General features: G+C 40.6%; 2 protein-coding genes across 5 annotated transcripts; one reads left to right on the forward strand and one right to left on the reverse strand.

Moving 5' to 3' along the window:
- The first annotated feature begins 1,571 nt into the window (after nucleotides 1-1,571).
- On the forward strand, nucleotides 1,572-7,936 carry bond (james bond). 4 transcript variants are annotated; one of them, XM_064696876.1, is made up of 4 exons: nucleotides 1,572-1,631; nucleotides 6,426-6,499; nucleotides 6,566-6,756; nucleotides 6,824-7,936. In XM_064696876.1, exons 2-4 carry the CDS (start codon nucleotides 6,442-6,444, stop codon nucleotides 7,556-7,558), a joined length of 984 nt encoding a protein of 327 aa, XP_064552946.1. In that variant the 5' UTR covers nucleotides 1,572-1,631; nucleotides 6,426-6,441; the 3' UTR covers nucleotides 7,559-7,936. The 4 variants fall into 4 exon arrangements, with proteins under 4 accessions (XP_064552946.1, XP_064552948.1, XP_064552945.1 ...); XM_064696878.1 differs by having other exon boundaries at nucleotides 1,619-1,742; XM_064696875.1 differs by lacking the exon at nucleotides 1,572-1,631 and adding an exon at nucleotides 4,960-5,263.
- Nucleotides 7,937-9,260: 1,324 nt separating this feature from the next.
- On the reverse strand, nucleotides 9,261-15,180 carry sit (stuck in traffic). Its single transcript, XM_064696997.1, has 6 exons — nucleotides 15,133-15,180; nucleotides 12,192-12,418; nucleotides 11,541-12,106; nucleotides 9,634-11,475; nucleotides 9,467-9,551; nucleotides 9,261-9,403 (listed from the first exon to the last, which is right to left on the reverse strand). The coding sequence occupies exons 2-4, from the start codon at nucleotides 12,250-12,252 to the stop codon at nucleotides 11,203-11,205; spliced, it is 900 nt and encodes a 299-aa protein (XP_064553067.1). The 5' UTR covers nucleotides 12,253-12,418; nucleotides 15,133-15,180; the 3' UTR covers nucleotides 9,261-9,403; nucleotides 9,467-9,551; nucleotides 9,634-11,202.
- Between the last annotated feature and the right edge of the window lie 791 nt (nucleotides 15,181-15,971).

Raw genomic sequence — 15,971 nt, forward strand, 5'->3', positions numbered from 1 at the left:
TATCCGCAACTGGTCTACGGCGCTTAACTAAATTAAATTTAGCAAACATCGATATGTTTTCTAATCAAATCCAATTTGGGCCGATAGGTATTAGCGGCAACAGATATAAAGCCCACTATTTTGATATATTTTACAGCACTGATAACAAGGGCCAGTATTTTAATGTCTTCAAACACAAGTGCGCTTTGTAGGTTGTCAATATATTTAACAACTGTAGCCCATTATGTGACATAAAACGTTCAAAATAATGAGAAACCTTATTAACAAGCTGTAAAAATTACGTAATAGCTGCACACCACATCGGCTTTCACTCAGTACAAATATGATTGCAAATGTTAGCTTGTTGCTTGCAGGTAGAAAATTAAAGCAGGTCAACGTATTAACAAAGTCAAGGCATCGTTCTGATAAGCTCACATTAGCCGGAGCTAGCATAATCTCGGCCAAGGAGCTGCTAAACTTGCCACTGAACTATGTATTCGTATCAGTATTAGCTGCTCGTAGCGGTAAACTCTATCATATTAAACGATGATAGTATTTAAATTGAAGTTCAAGGTCTTAATCGCTGCTAGACAAAAGAGAATCGAGAAAATCACTAATTAAAAACCACACGAAGCGCATACCAATGATAAACATACTAAATATGTAAATACAATTCGGTTTTGAAACATGTATTTTAAGACTAAAGACCCGGAAGACTGGTGAGCCGGTATTGAGACAATTGAATTGCCTATTTGGACTGGAGTAAATATTGGTCTATGTAGTTAGCAGTTGGGTTTTGGGAAAGCTCTGACTGTTCGATGGGCCATTTTTCCCATAAATGAAATGTGTTAACTGGTTTCGCATTTGCGTAATTTCTCATAAAATACCGTAATGGAGCAGCAACATGTCATAAGAGATGCCTTTTTAGTTCGTGCACTGACATTACAATTTGTTGCCGTGACAATGATAATAAATCAATTAAGTGGAAGCTATTTTTATGCCTCTTAGCGTTTGAGTAGATATTGTATTTGTAATTTTCGGCGGGCTTTTATTTTGTATTTTGGATTTACCGGGCGATATCATCTCGATGTACAGCGCGTGACTTTAAAAAGAGGTTAATAAACTTTTTAAATATAAACAACAAAAATTTTGCACAAAATGGCAAATCAGAAAAAAAAAACAGTTTTGCTTTCTTTTGGCCCGCTTAGCATTCGCATTAATTGCTTCAAACTTGACCTTACCACCAAAAATAAAAAAGAAAAACGCAAATATAAAAAATAAAATAACCCTCCGCAACTCAAATCGGCAATTAACGCGACTTCGACTTGCATCAAGCCGTATAACAAAGAAACGGCAAATGGATTGACCAAGACCAAGCCGAAACCAAAGCGACAGGCCTGGGCCTGGGCTTTTGCGTTGACTGTGTGCGTGTGTGTCTGTGTCTGTGCCGCTGTCTCTGGGCCTGGCTCCACGTTCTGGCCGCTGCCAACGCTGGCCGCGCAGCGTCGACAGCGACGTCAACGCTTCGGCCGGCGGTTGAGCGCGCATGTTTTGTTTATTTATACAGCCGAGCGTGTAGAACTCCGTATTAGTGTCTTCTTGGCGTTCGCCGTTGACGGTTTTCTCGTATCTATTTTCCCAGCATATCCAGTGTGAGTTTCTGCTCAGCAGCTCAGTGCTTCGTGGTGCAGTGCGAGTGTGTGTGTGTGCGTGTGTGTTTGTGTCCAACGGGATCATCGCAGGCAGTTACAAAGTACAAACAGGTACGGAAGTGTCTCGCTTTAGTTATCGACAATAGACCAGTGTGAAAGTGAAACCTATCGATAACACATGCATAAATCACTATTGGCCAATTGTGTGCAGCTTTTGACAGCTGGACAGCGTCCCCAAAGCAGTGTGGGCAGTGCCGAACTGGCTGCTAAATCATTCTGTCAAACTAACCTGCATTGCTGTGCACACAAAGTTGGTGATGTTTGCAACGACTGGGCTCCAGTTGGTCGACGGGGCTTGGAGCTTGGCTGCCTTGACTAATTTGTCGTTAGTTGCAATTTTGTTGCTCTTTGCTAATGCTTCTTTATTGGTGCTTGGCTCTGGCTGTCTGATTTTTTTCTAGTTGACCTTAACCCAATGCAATGCACATAGATTAAGTGCTGAAAACTTGTCTGAGGAGCTGCTGTGCTGCTGTGCTGCTGCTGCAGTTGCAGCTACTTGTGCTGCTGTTGCTGCAATTTTGCCAGTCAGCCAAGGCCAAGACTGGCAACTTTGAGGCGGCCAAAACTAAACGCTTTGAACTTGTAATCAATAAATGGCGATTGCATTGCAGCTGCACCAAGATCAAATCTAACCAGCTACCCCCGGTGCCCCGCTGCCCCCGCTGCCACTGCTCAGTGCCCCACACACACACCCAACTTCATGGCTAAGCCCACAAATGGAGCATTCGCTTTCGAGCCGAATCACGTGCAATAGTCTCAAAAGCTATTGACAACATGAAAAGACCCGAATAGTCAAAACCCAATTAACGCTGCAAATATTTACTAACTAATTAAACACTGCCTCTTTGCCGAAGACGAACCTCAATGGTTAGCTGCCCTGTTGCCAACGCAGCGTTTCGGCTAAACTTTGGCCCGACAGTCAAATTAATTCCTAGTCAGTAAACACATAAATTTGGCTATATAATATATGACCGAGTGTCTGCATTTGGCGCTAGCAAAACTAAATGATTAACCTCTGCACTACCCCCAACAAAAGCACAAATTCACAAAACGGTTTATGCAAAGCAATTTATGTATTTGGTTTTATAGTAGTACCATGGAGCATGTGCTCTATGAGCCCCATTTCCATACGGCGTACTCACCGTACCGTGCCTCGTAGAACCATAGAGCGTTGACTACTACTACAATAAGGAAATCTATTAAGTCCAAGTTGAAAAAAAAAACGGCAACAAAACACATTAATATAGCTCATAATAGGTTTAGCCAAACTTGAAAATTAATGTGCAATGTATTAATGAATATATATATAGATATTTTTTTTTCATGTGTGCATATATGTTTGTATATGTGCAGAAATACTACATAAGAAAAGAGTAATATATCCAAAGTTTTATATTTTGGAAGACTTTTCTGGAATTAATACGATTTTAATTATTGTGGTTTTACTTTAAGAGTTTAAATTTCAATTTTCAATGGCCTAATCATAATGTGTCCAATTGAAGTTTCTAATACAATTTAAAAAAAATGTTTATATATTCATATAGATTATCTTCAACTTTATCGTTGGTTTAAAAAATGATTCTGCCGAACTTTATCTACATTTTTGGATGACTCATGGAACAGCAGATGACGTCTTAGTATATACTTACTATCCATCTGGCATTTGCGCACTTGCATCTTGTTGTTCTGTCTGTGTATAGTGCTATATAGAAAAGTCTGTGTCTACGAGCGATTGTTTGAATTGACTTAGCATATATGCGTGTGAAAATCTCGTTACAATGTATACACACACCAAACATCCGTGCCGGGGCTTAGATCTGGTGCTTTTTGGTGGTACTTTGAGTCTGAGCTTGGGGGTCACACGGCATTTGTGTGAAAAACGACAGAGGGAAAATTATACAGATAAAAAAATAAAAAATCAACACATTTGTCGCCCATTGGCCTGTAATTATTTGCCCAGTGCAATTACCTAAGTGCAACTAGCGAGCTGCAGATGCAGCTGCAGTAAAGATCATTTATTGCGGCGTGTGAAAAAACAAAAGAATAGCTTTACATAGATGCATTTGTATATACACGGATCAGTGCCAGCCAAACTGCGCTTCTGCGACCTTAGTTCGCTTAGTTCAGTTGGTTTTTTGTCAGCTGTGGTTCACTTTTTTTTTTGTTTCTGTTGTTTCTGATTTCCCCACAATAATTAGATGTCAAGCATTTGGAGTAGCTTCAGTCTGGACACGATTTTTGACACGAGCTGTCGATGCTGCTGTAACGAAAAACGAAAACCGAAAAAAAATAAAATAAAATAAAAATCGAACCCAGCGCTGAGCTATTCCAATTCTGACAACGCTGCGATTTTATTGTTGTTGTTTTATTTTTTTTTAGAAAAGCAACAATTCGAGACAAATACACGCTGTTAAAGGCTACGAAATTCGCAAAATCAATTATGCATACAAATCAATTTTGCGCTGCCTGCGCTGCTGTTTTGTTTCCCCCCCCCCCCCCCCTACTCATCCATTATTGCTTTCATTTGTTTATTTATTTATTTATATATTTAAGTAGTTGGTTTTTGTATGCTCTTAACTAATGAGGCGGAAGAGCCTAGACATATTGACAGCTCACACTGCACGGCCAGCGGCCTTTTGGCTTACAAAACGATGGCAAACTGTATCAGCTCATAAGGTGCGCTCCCCAAACTGGGCAAGGGCAAGTGCAGTGGCTGTCAGCTGTCCAGCTATCGAGTCGGCCGACTGTCCGTCGTTTGGCGTCACATTTTTGGTCATGATAATGCCGCGCAGCTTATTTTCCTGTCTCCAGTGTCAATCTGCTGCTGACGCTAGCAGCTCGGCCCAGCCTGGGCTTGCATACAAATCAGTTTCGGGGCTCAGCAGATTGCCAGCGTCACTTGGTACGCTTCTCTGCTTCAGGCACAGTCCGGTCCACCATAGCTAGCCTTTGGGGTTGTTAATTGTCTGGGCTGCAAATGTGGCACAGTCGTTGGCATTGCAGCGTTCGTGTAAGATCAGTTTGATAGAGTCATCAAATGTCCACAGCTGACAATAGCTCTGCAACTGTCACAGTTAGCCAGCTCTTCAGATAGCGATGTATATTGACACAGATATACATCAAGCATACGCCAGGTGTGCTGAACTAGTACATTGAGTTCGCGTGTCGCCCATTCGCATAACAATTCGTTTTTAGAGCAGACTTGTTGATCGATCAGCCAGGCTTTGGATAAAACGTTTAACAAATCCAACAAAAATAATTATAATTATAGTATATATATAGAAGTTTTACAAATTAATAAACACCAAGTTCAGTTCAATAAACGCGGAGGCCCGAAGCTGTTGAAATTCCAGCCGACAAACTGGAAATTTCCAAGAACTTACACAAAATACAAAACCAAAATTAAAAATACATAATATTAAAACAAAATACTGGATTCAACGGCGGCCCTAGCAAGGCCGTCAACCGGAAGTGTTGGCTATGTTACGGTTCTAGGCACTAGATCAAATACGTTTACTCAAGTTAAACATAAAACAAGTTACCCAACGGGGCTCACACAAAAGAAACGTAAAGTAATTGAAAATTAATGTCTCTTAATCATTTTCTAAGCACATTCAGTTGATGTGCAGACAAAACAGAAACCCCTCCCAACCTCCTACCAAAAAAAAAAAATGTGCTCAATGCTGTTCCGCGTGCAATTTAAATAACAAAAAGGAATAAATGTGTGTATATACAATATTTAAATAAGCGAGCCATAAGCGAGTTATGCAAGCAGCAGATGTTGCTATGTAAATGCTTAGAACATTGCCTTTATGTGTCGCAGTATCCGTGTGTGCGCGCGTGTGTGTGTGTGTGTGTGAGTCTGCGCCATCTTGAATACTAAAATCTCCCATGTGTGTAGCTACACTTGGCATCTGCAAGATGAATGCCAAAGTTATACGACTTTAGTGCCAAGGCGAAAAATTCAAATCTAGCCTTGTAGAATGCCACTACACACACACACACACACGCACACACACACGCGCTCACACTAATACCACAGCACAGCTTGATCAGGTCTTTGCGGTCGCTGCCGCAGAACCACTAAAACCAAAAGCCATCAAGAAGCCGCGCGTTTTAATTATGCGAATTCTTTTATTATTGATTTTTTTTTTAGTTTTATTTTAGTTTTTTGTTTTTTTTTTTTTAAATTTTTTTTTGTTTCATAGCAACTGCTTGTTGCACCGGCTTGGCATTGATCAATTGAGACATTTGTATAAGTGCTTGCTGCAGCCTCTGTGTGGCAGTTGCTGGCGTCATTTATTGCTCATACGGTTTTGGGCTTGCGTCGAACCCCCGCCGCCGGCTCCGCCTCCCTTGCCGGCAGCGGCCCCTTTTGCATATGGGATAAGCATTTTCTTTTCATTAAATAAAATATTTGCGTGCTTAACTGCATTCCTATGCCGCGCACGCTCACCTGGCGAGCATAATCAAGCACCCGTCTCCAGGCAGCAGCAATAGCAACAGCTCCAACCCGTCTCCCTCTCCGTCTCCGTCTCGGAGCTGAGCCGGACGTGCGCGGCCTGTCTAAGCAGCGGTCAGCTTAGAATATTTCATTCAATAATTTGGCAACGCGCTCTACAGACGTCAAGCGGCCAATTTATAAAAAAAAATGGGGGAAAAAAAAACGAAAAAACACGCTCGAGCTAACGAAAATTTCTAAATGTCTTGCGATCTCTTTTTATTTTATTGCAGTCGTAGCTAAACTAAAATGACGACCTACATGAAGATATTCGAGGAGCGCATCTCCGGTCTGGCCAAGGGTGTGGGTAAGTGTAGACAACTTGATCTACATATTGTTCAATTTTTATTAAGCCCAAACTTTATTGGGACAGATGAAACGGTGGATAGCTGGTTTCTGATGAGCTCACCGGCTCCCGTTGTCGCTGTTGTTCTGGTTTATTTGGCATTTGTGCTTAAGATTGGGCCGGAGTACATGAAGAATCGCAAGCCCATGGATCTGAAGCGTGTTATGGTCTTGTACAATGCCTTTCAGGTCTGCTACTCCATTTGGATGTGTCGCACGGTAAGTACACGTGGCGTATACTTAACGGAGACAATTGTTAATTGTATGTAACACTCTTCTGCCACAGTCCATCAAGGAGAGCAATGTCATGGCATCGATATTATCAAAGAAATGCGAAATAAATCGCACACGAGAACAGAATTTGGCACTTTATTCGGGCGCCTGGTTCTATTTCTTCTCGAAGATCATTGATCTGCTGGACACCACGTTCTTTGTGCTGCGCAAGAAGAACAATCAGGTCTCGTTCCTGCATGTCTATCATCATACGATCACAGTGCTCTTCTCCTGGGGCTATCTGAAGTATGCGCCCGGCGAGCAGGGCGTCATCATTGGCATTCTCAACTCTGGCGTGCACATCATTATGTACTTCTATTATATGGTCGCTGCGATGGGACCTCAATATCAGAAATATCTGTGGTGGAAGAAGTATATGACCAGCATTCAGCTGATACAGTTCGTCCTCATCCTTGGCTACATGTTGACCGTCGGCGCCAAGGGCTGCAATATGCCAAAGACACTGACCTTCTTCTTTGTGGGCAACACGATCATCTTCCTCTATCTTTTTGGCAATTTCTATCGCAAGACCTACAACAAGAACAAGAGCCTCGATGCCAATGGTCATGCCATGCGCAATGGTGGCAGGAGCTTGAATCTGGCCCAGTCGGCCCTGCGCGCTGCCGGCGGCATGGGCTGCATGCCGATGCCTTCCAAGAACAACAACACCAACAACAACAGCAGCAGCGACTTCAAGCCCTATATCGATCTGAACAACAACAATGTGAAGCCCCTGAAGGTGGAATGATCCATTTAGGCTATGCACGGGGCTTGGTGGGGTTTCTTTGTTTATAGTTTAACTTTACCTTTTTTTAGAGCAGGGCTTAAGTCTAGTGTTAAATGTTTAATCCATAACCCTAACTGTATATGAAATGATTCTGAATAATGAACTTCTTAAATGTAGAATGTATAAAGTTTATGCCAAACAGCAGAAGATTACATCCAAATACCTAGGCGTGTAAGTGTTTGTGTGCGAGTGTGCGTGTGCCTGAGTGTGTGTGAGTGCGTGCGTGTCTGTGTATTGCCCTAAGTATTGAAATGCAAGAAACTTATTGTTAATTTTTTATTCGAAATTTGATTGTTTCCAATTATATGATTTCTGAACAAAATAATAAATCCAAATTTATTTTAACTTTTTTTAAAATGAAAACAAAAAAATCAATTTGACTTTTTATTACTATTTCAAATGTGTTCTATGCGTTCTAAACCATTTTGGCCTTCGAGTTCTTTCTAATCACCTGACAAACCAGTTGTCTTTCAATATATATATATATATATAATATATATTGACGATAGCCGCAGGGTTCCCCCAAGCCCCTGAAACTTGAGACCAACGCTGAAAATTAGCTCGTGTCAAGCGATATACTAAATTTATGCAGATCCCAACTGCTGAGTTTCTATTATTGCAATGATTAATACCCAGACAAATCACGGGGCCTTCGACTCGAACTTGACTCGCGTGCCTTATAATTATGCAATTGTTTCTTATTTTATTTGTTTTTTTTCTTTTCATCTAACACAAAAACAGGTTCATCCAGCGATTCGCTGAGACATTATGGCGACTCTTAAGAATCACCAATTCAAAGGAAATTAAAAATTCAAATTCCTTTTTTTTCATCCAATACTCAGCTACACATGGGGCAAAGGGTATATTATTATTGTGGCCTGATATATGTATGATGCCTAAATAATTTCTTATTTAAAACTTTGTGCTCGAAGCGGCGAAAAGCTGTTCTGGTATGCTGTCCGGTGCGAGTCCATGCCGACAAGTTATTCCAGAAATAAAAAGGCGAGGGACTTAACATAGTCGCCCACCCTTGTTCAGGCAGTATATCATACCATTAATCACCACATATGCAAATGAATTTTCAGAAAGTTCCTGAACGAGTCGTGTCTTCCAGAGATCAAGTATAAAGCGCGTTGGCCGCACCAATCATCTGTCTGTCTGTATTTTTGGTAATCTTTATATATAGATTGACAATTTGAAGGTGGAATATTTTATGCGGTTGCTATTAGCACGTGAACCTTTTGAAAGTTGGTAAAACTGGTATTTTTTTTAGGGATAATTGATGTAACTGCATCAGGAGACTTCTCCATGCCCATAAAGCATATATTTTCATGCTCAGCGTCATCTGCTGAGTCAATGCAGCTATGTCCCTCAGGCCTTATGGCACTACAATGCAATTTTGAACAATGGTCCTGTTGCATGAAAAGATCGAGATTATTTTAGAACAGGGAAATCATGCCTCGCTCCCACCAAATTGTGTGTGTATGTCAGTAGATATATAGATACGATTATAGATATAGTACTGACTAATATGGCCCTTAGCTAAGAGAATACTACATCCATAAACAAGCAACGGATTCGAGCCCGGATTCTCGTTTTTCAGTTCCCTTGGACTGTAGGCCAGTTATTTATATACCTGATGTGTATTTAAAAACCTGCATAGTTAAGGTCTCGTTGAGTTGACAAATACGTTGACCAATTAGGTCAGCAGCGTTTCGAATATATTGAAAAATGGGAATTTGCGTCAAAAAACTGGCATACTTTGAGGCGCAATTGAAAATTTATGGAAATGAGTGCGAAAATGAACTGTAAAAATCACAAATCTTATTATTTCTGCTCGATAACGATTCGGCACATACATATACTCACTTAAAGACAACTCCACTATTATATTAAGCTCGATCAAGATTGTTGTTTTTTATTGAAGATCTAAACACAAATGCAGCCTTCAAATCTGATTCATAATTAATTCCAATTGGAAACGTATTACTGAAGTAAATTACATTATAATAATAACAATAAATTTAAATACTCACAAAAGGCTTATTTCTCTTATACCAGATTAATGGTCATTGAATATTATTTTTAATTAGACCAAAAGCTATTAAATTTCTAATTTGAAAAAAAATAGCATCATGAATTGTTTAGGCGACCCCAAATCACGACCCTGCGCTGAAATCTGCGATAATCTAAACAATATCAAAAGCAGACCGAAAATCGAAGACACAAAGAATCAAATGCGCAGACGCTAAGAGTTTGTGGTCAAGATCAAGGCCGAAAGCAGAACCGGCTCAAATGCTACTGTTGGCAGCTCTTGATGCTCAGAGATGCTGCCCGCTGCTTGCTGCTCGCTGCCCGTCAATTATGCTTTTCGCTTCCGCTTTGGGTTTTAAGGTTCCGTTTTTCAAACAAATTGATCAATAAAAGGTTGTGTGAAAAACCCATGGCCTGTGCGCATCATATATATATGTTTATATAAATATATAAAAATATTCTCATCTCAACGGCTGTCATCCTCAAGGTGAGCTTGAAATCGGTTTATGTATATTGTCTTTTGACTGCCTTGCCGGGTTCTTAACAATGGCAATATCTGTTCTGCAATTATATTAAAATTCATGAGCTTGATCAATCTGCATGGCAAGCATCGATCGAGCTCTGGGACCTGTTCTGACACGCCCAAAGCATTTGGTTAAAGTCTTTTGTCCATGTCTTGGATAAAGATTCAATGCTTCCGCTACACTCAGCTTTATCCGTATGATTAAGATAAAATTGCAATTCATGGAGCACCAGAAATTATACGCAATGCTTAAAAACAATTCAAAAATTCATGGTGTGTGTTTTTTTTTTTTTTTGGAAAAATATGACGTATATTTCTTTGTATTTGTGGTTTCTTTTCGTTTGTGCCTAAGTACTTTACATGCCAATATCTCTATATGTATATATATATATATAAATGTACACTTTATTTGTATAATATCTAAAGGCACATTTGCTTATGCCAAATGCGTATCTTAACTTATTTAAACAACTAATTCCTTTTTTTTCTTCTTGTATTCCTAGGGGTTTGCTTAACTTAAATCGAGGTTTTTGTTTTTTGGGCCGTAAAACATACAACTTCTTTCATTTGTGTCAAACACACATCAAACGAAGCGTCGGCTGCGAAAAGCATTTAAATGTTTGCCTATTAACTCGAACCTCAACTTCTCAATATTTTCATTTGTTTTCTTCTTGTTGTTTTTTCTTCTTATTTTTTTTGGCGGCAGCGGCGGATTACTTAACAAATTAGTCAACAAAGTTGTGCATAGAACAACGCCCGCTCCATAGACTTAAGCATTAGATGGTTTAATTCCCACACTCGAAAATGAAATGTTTTGCCTAAATTTTCGAAAGTTGCCATCAACTTTAGAAAATTGCAATGTTACACATTTTCTGCATTTCTCTAAATATTGGAAAATGAGTAAAATAATAATTTTATGGCGATCTTCAAAACTTTAGATAAACCATTTTATCAGTGCATATTTAGATTTTGTATGTGAGTTCCCATTACGTATTTGTGTGTGTATGTGTGGGTGGTATTTTTGGAGAGGTTGGAGGGGTGAGCTGCTCTACAGCACCTTCTTTTGCTGTGCTGTGTTTGTGGCTATGGCAGCATTTAGATTCTTGGCACAGCTATCGTTGTTGTTGTTGGTAATGCTCTCTCTGTCGGCCTTGGCCTTGGCCGCTGCCTGCTTCTTCTTGTAGGACTTCTGGTAGAAGTCATTGAACAGGAAGTAGAAGAACACGGCATTGGGCAGCGTAAAGCAAACAGACCATCTCGGATAGCCGCAGTCGGTGTAGAGGAGCTGGGTTTGATGTATAAAAGCGCAGCAGAATTGAATCTAAGTGGAAATAAATAGGCACGATTACATACATATACATATACAGTAATCTATACTGCACTTACCATTTGCAGATTGGTGATGTGCTTCTTCCACCACAGATACTTCTGCATTTTGGGTCCAAATGCAGACAGGAAATAGTACGAGTACATGATGATATGCACAAACGAGTTGATCCAGCCAATGAAGGTGCCATGGCCGCCGGGATAATACTTGGATGTGCCCCAGCTGATCATGGGCATGACTGTGTGATGATAGACATGCAGGAATGTCACCTGACGATCGTTCTTGCGCAGCACAAAGAAGATCGTGTCCAGCAGCTCGGTGATCTTGGCCAGATAATAAACATAAACTACACGCGCCTCTCTGTACGCTTTCGGCGTCCGTGACCAATCGACCGGCTGGCAGCGCCAGCTGTAATACTGCCAAATGACCACGCCCTCGTAGACCATCCAAACGCTGAGCGCCACCTGAAAGAAATTGTAGACGAGCAGCGTGCGCTCCAGCTTGAAGGGTTTGCGATCCCGCATAAAGCGTGGACCCCACGACAGCACAAAGTACAGATAGAAGGCCAGAATGGTCAGCAGCGGCAGCGGCGATTTGATCAGGAACCAGTCATTGGTACGCGGATCTATATAAGCAAGGATAATACATAATTAGAAAGGTTAAGTGCTTGAATCCTGATGCAATCTGTTGCCACCAAAAATGACACTTACCGGCCAGCTCGATGAACAGAAAGTTCCAATAGTCCGTTTGTGTTGCGTTGACGGCCGCCATTTTTAAATTTTTGTGTGTCAACTTCCTCTGCTGGTTGTCGTGTTTTAAGACAAACGTTTGGTGGGTTACCGGTGGGAAGGGGGGAAGCAGAAGTTGTTGCTGTGTGTGAAATTTAAAAATCTGCTAAGCGCGCAAGCGTCTAAGCGAACGAGTTTTGTCCAATGTTCTGCAATGGGGAGGGAGAATTCATATTGAAAATAAGTTAAGAAAAAGTGTGCGTTTTTCAAGTTCATAAATATTTAAATATTTAAAAATATGTTGATGGTTAAAACGAAGAAGAAGAAGCAGCAGCAGCAGCGACCAGTTACTTTGCCATTAACAAGATCGTTTGGGTCTTTTTGTTTTGCAGCGGCTGTTGCTGTTGCTGTTGCCGAGCGAACATGATTTGGCTAAAATAAAAAAAAAAACACGATAGCAGTTGACTTCTTAGTTGCGGCACGCTCAAGCGGCTAAAGATGCAAATTGAGACACAGATACACATACAGATACAGATACAGATACAGATAAATATACAGTTTGCTGTGTGATGTCAACGCTTAAGGCGTGGCTATTAGACAAACGCAATGTTTCGGCTTCATGTTGGCACCGAAAACTAAAAACTAAAACAAGAAAGAACTGCCAGCTTTGACAGGCCGAAGATTAAACACCCTTGCAAACAAACGGCTTTAAGCTTGAAAGATATGCGAGGAGAATTGTAAAGATCGTATTTGTTGACGTTAACGTTGACCTTACGTTAAGATAACTCGTAAAACAGTTTAATATTGAGTAAAGCTCAACATTTGGTCGATTCTTTCTAGAGCGTAATATTATAAGGTTGCCTGAAGTTGATTAAGCTTGGATCATATATGTGGAGCATGGCACAACTAATTATGTAAAAGATAAACAACAAACTTTATCACCAAATAACTTCATTTTCAACCGCATTTTCCTATGGAAGCTCAATGATATTCTGATCAAAAGGATGCATAAAGAGGGACCTATGCGAAGATTCGTGATGACAGCTTTAAGCCTGAGGGTCTATTTCCCATAGAAACAGCCAGAAGTACAGATGGACATATCGACTCGGCTGTTGTTACTGATCGCATATCTTTCCTTTCATGCGCTACAAATTTCATGACGAAACAAAAATACCCTCTACAAGTGTATAAAATAAACCCTGGGCTGCTGAAAGCTGTCGCCGTTTACTTTCGGCTGTTTTTGTGCCTGCTTGTGTGTGTGTGTGTGTGTGTGTGTGAGTGTGTTTGTGATTGCTGTGCAATGCAAAATTATCATGTAACCGAGTAAGAGTAAATTATATTCATTATTATGAATTAAACAAGCGTAGAAAACAAGTTGCTTCACAAGATCACAAGTAATTGGGCGACGCAGCAAAAATGTTGGGCATCCACGCAGCTCACGTGTGGCACAGTGGCACGAAACGAACGAAGCAGTAACAAATTGTACGTTAAATAATTAACAAAATGCAGCAGCAACAAAAAAAAACCGCTAATAACTGTAAACGAGCTGGTAGAAGTGGCTACTTGAACTCCGCAAAGGCCAACATTTATCAAGCGGCTTTAAGTGGCTCCGAATTTTGGCCATTTCCGTGACTGCGTTTTTTGGTTAGCACCAATATTCTGGGCAACTTCATCTATTTGGCTCGATCAAAATGAAATATATTAATTGTATGTTGAAGGGCAAAGCTTGGCTCTAACAAGCCGCAAGCCGTAAGCCAACTGGTTTTGGCTCATTTCCTGCACTGGCCGCTTGTTTGATTTTTCGTTGCTGCAACAATCAACGCAGAACGAACCAGAAAATGAGCTGTGACCAAAAGCAACAAAAAAACAAACACCTTAAAATAGAGGTGCTAAAAAGCCCGTGTTTGAAAGAGAAAAAAAACCGTATTTTCGGCCCAAAACTATGCCGCACAGAATCGGGTTTTCAAATTATCAATTTTAAGACTGACAAAAGTCAAATAAACAAATAGACGCGCAAATGAACCATCAAATTTGCGCTTGGCTAATGAACAAATGATGCCTAAGACCTTGCCATATTTGTTGGTTTTTTTCGTTTCGGCCAGCCCATTCTGACCAATGGTCGCACGGCGACACCTGTGCCTCGGTGGGAACCCACAGGCGGTTGTACTGGCCGAAAACAAGGCATACAAATCGCTTTGCCTTGCCTTGCGCCTCCGATCATCTAGAGATTTTGTGTGTGTGTGCGTGTGTGTGGTTTCCACTTGGTTAGTCATTTGTTAAAATGGGATTGGAGCTATGCAGGGGCAGGCAGCTTCTTCTACCTTGGGCCTTGGCAACACCTAAGGTGTGCAGCAAATTGTGTCAACAATTGCCAAATCGAAGCGACAACATTTCGTAAGAATCATGCGTCATATTTGTGGCTTAATTAGTGAGAGCTCTGTGTGGGGGAGGGAGGTGGGGTCAACCAAAAGTTGAATGACCTTGGCGACAACCTATTGACACGCGGGTGCCGTTAAATTTTTGCATATGATTTACATAATAATTAACCAAGCGCGCAGCTCAAAAAGCTCCCAGCTCCCAGAGATGCCCCGCTGCGGCTACTTGATAAGCGCATGCACTGCAGTTCCACACGAATTCTAAAAGTCTTTTCAAAATCTTCTTTATATATATATGTGTGTATATATATTTAAGCACTGACAAATCGGAGCACAAGCACCTGTCGCAATCGTCGCAGTTGACAGTTGCCTTCTCCAAGATTTTTACACTTAATTTACAGCAGCAGCAGCAACAACCACAACAACAACAGTGACTGCTCTTAATGCTAACACCATGACAACTGTTTTTCCTTTTTTTTTTTTTTTTTTAGTTTTAGTTTTAGTTATTTTGTATAATTATAATTATTGGTATATTAAGGGAGAGAGACCTCTGCTGGCATCCGCTACCCACGAGACTTGTACGCGTACTGAACTGCTACGCCGATTTGTTCGCTGCTATGTATAAAAATTTCGTCTATAGCTTTTGAATTTTGTTTTTTTTTCCGAAACTGGCCCTTGCCCCCCCCCCTTAACTAGTTGTTGTTGGCTTAGTGATGGTTTCTTCTTGGCTAGCTGCTGCTGGCAATTGTTGTTGTTGTTGTTGTTGTTGCTGCTGATGCTGCTGCTGTTGTTTGTTGTCTCATCTGCTGCTTAAATGTTCTTTTGTGTCGCCTCATTTGCTTGGAAGCTGCGTTTCATTGCGTTGCCTGGTCTTGTTTTTTTTTTGTTTCTATTGATCATAATGACAACAGCCTTTTGGCAAAAGCTCAGCTGGCATTTGGTTTATTGCGGGCTCTAGAGTGTTGTCAGGTTTGCCGGTTATTTCAAATAGTTGTTGACTGAATTTTAATTGATTTTGGCGCATACGTTTGCAGCATTTGTATAATAATTAATGCTTACCATAATTGTTGTTATTGGCTAGAAAATATGGTATTGGCCGAAAGAGAGCAAGCAAGAACTCGGAAACATATTCTATATAAATTATATACATACTATATATGTATATTCACGCATTAAGCTTTAGGTACAGCTGTTATTTGTTGGCATACCCAAACCTTGTTCCATATTTCAGCTTTAAACACTTTCTGGCTTTAGGTCCACTAGAATTACACGCATTGACCTCTGACTAGAGCCGAGCAAGTGCTAAGTATTCAAAATGTTCAAACATGTTGTAATATCAGACTGTGTCTATGGACAGGGAGAGGAAATAGAGCACAATAAAAAAGTT

This window comes from Drosophila montana, unplaced genomic scaffold (assembly GCF_035044405.1).
Source record: "Drosophila montana isolate Dmon_TW-CO22-7 unplaced genomic scaffold, ASM3504440v1 contig_3848_1, whole genome shotgun sequence".
NCBI lineage: Eukaryota > Metazoa > Arthropoda > Insecta > Diptera > Drosophilidae > Drosophila > Drosophila montana.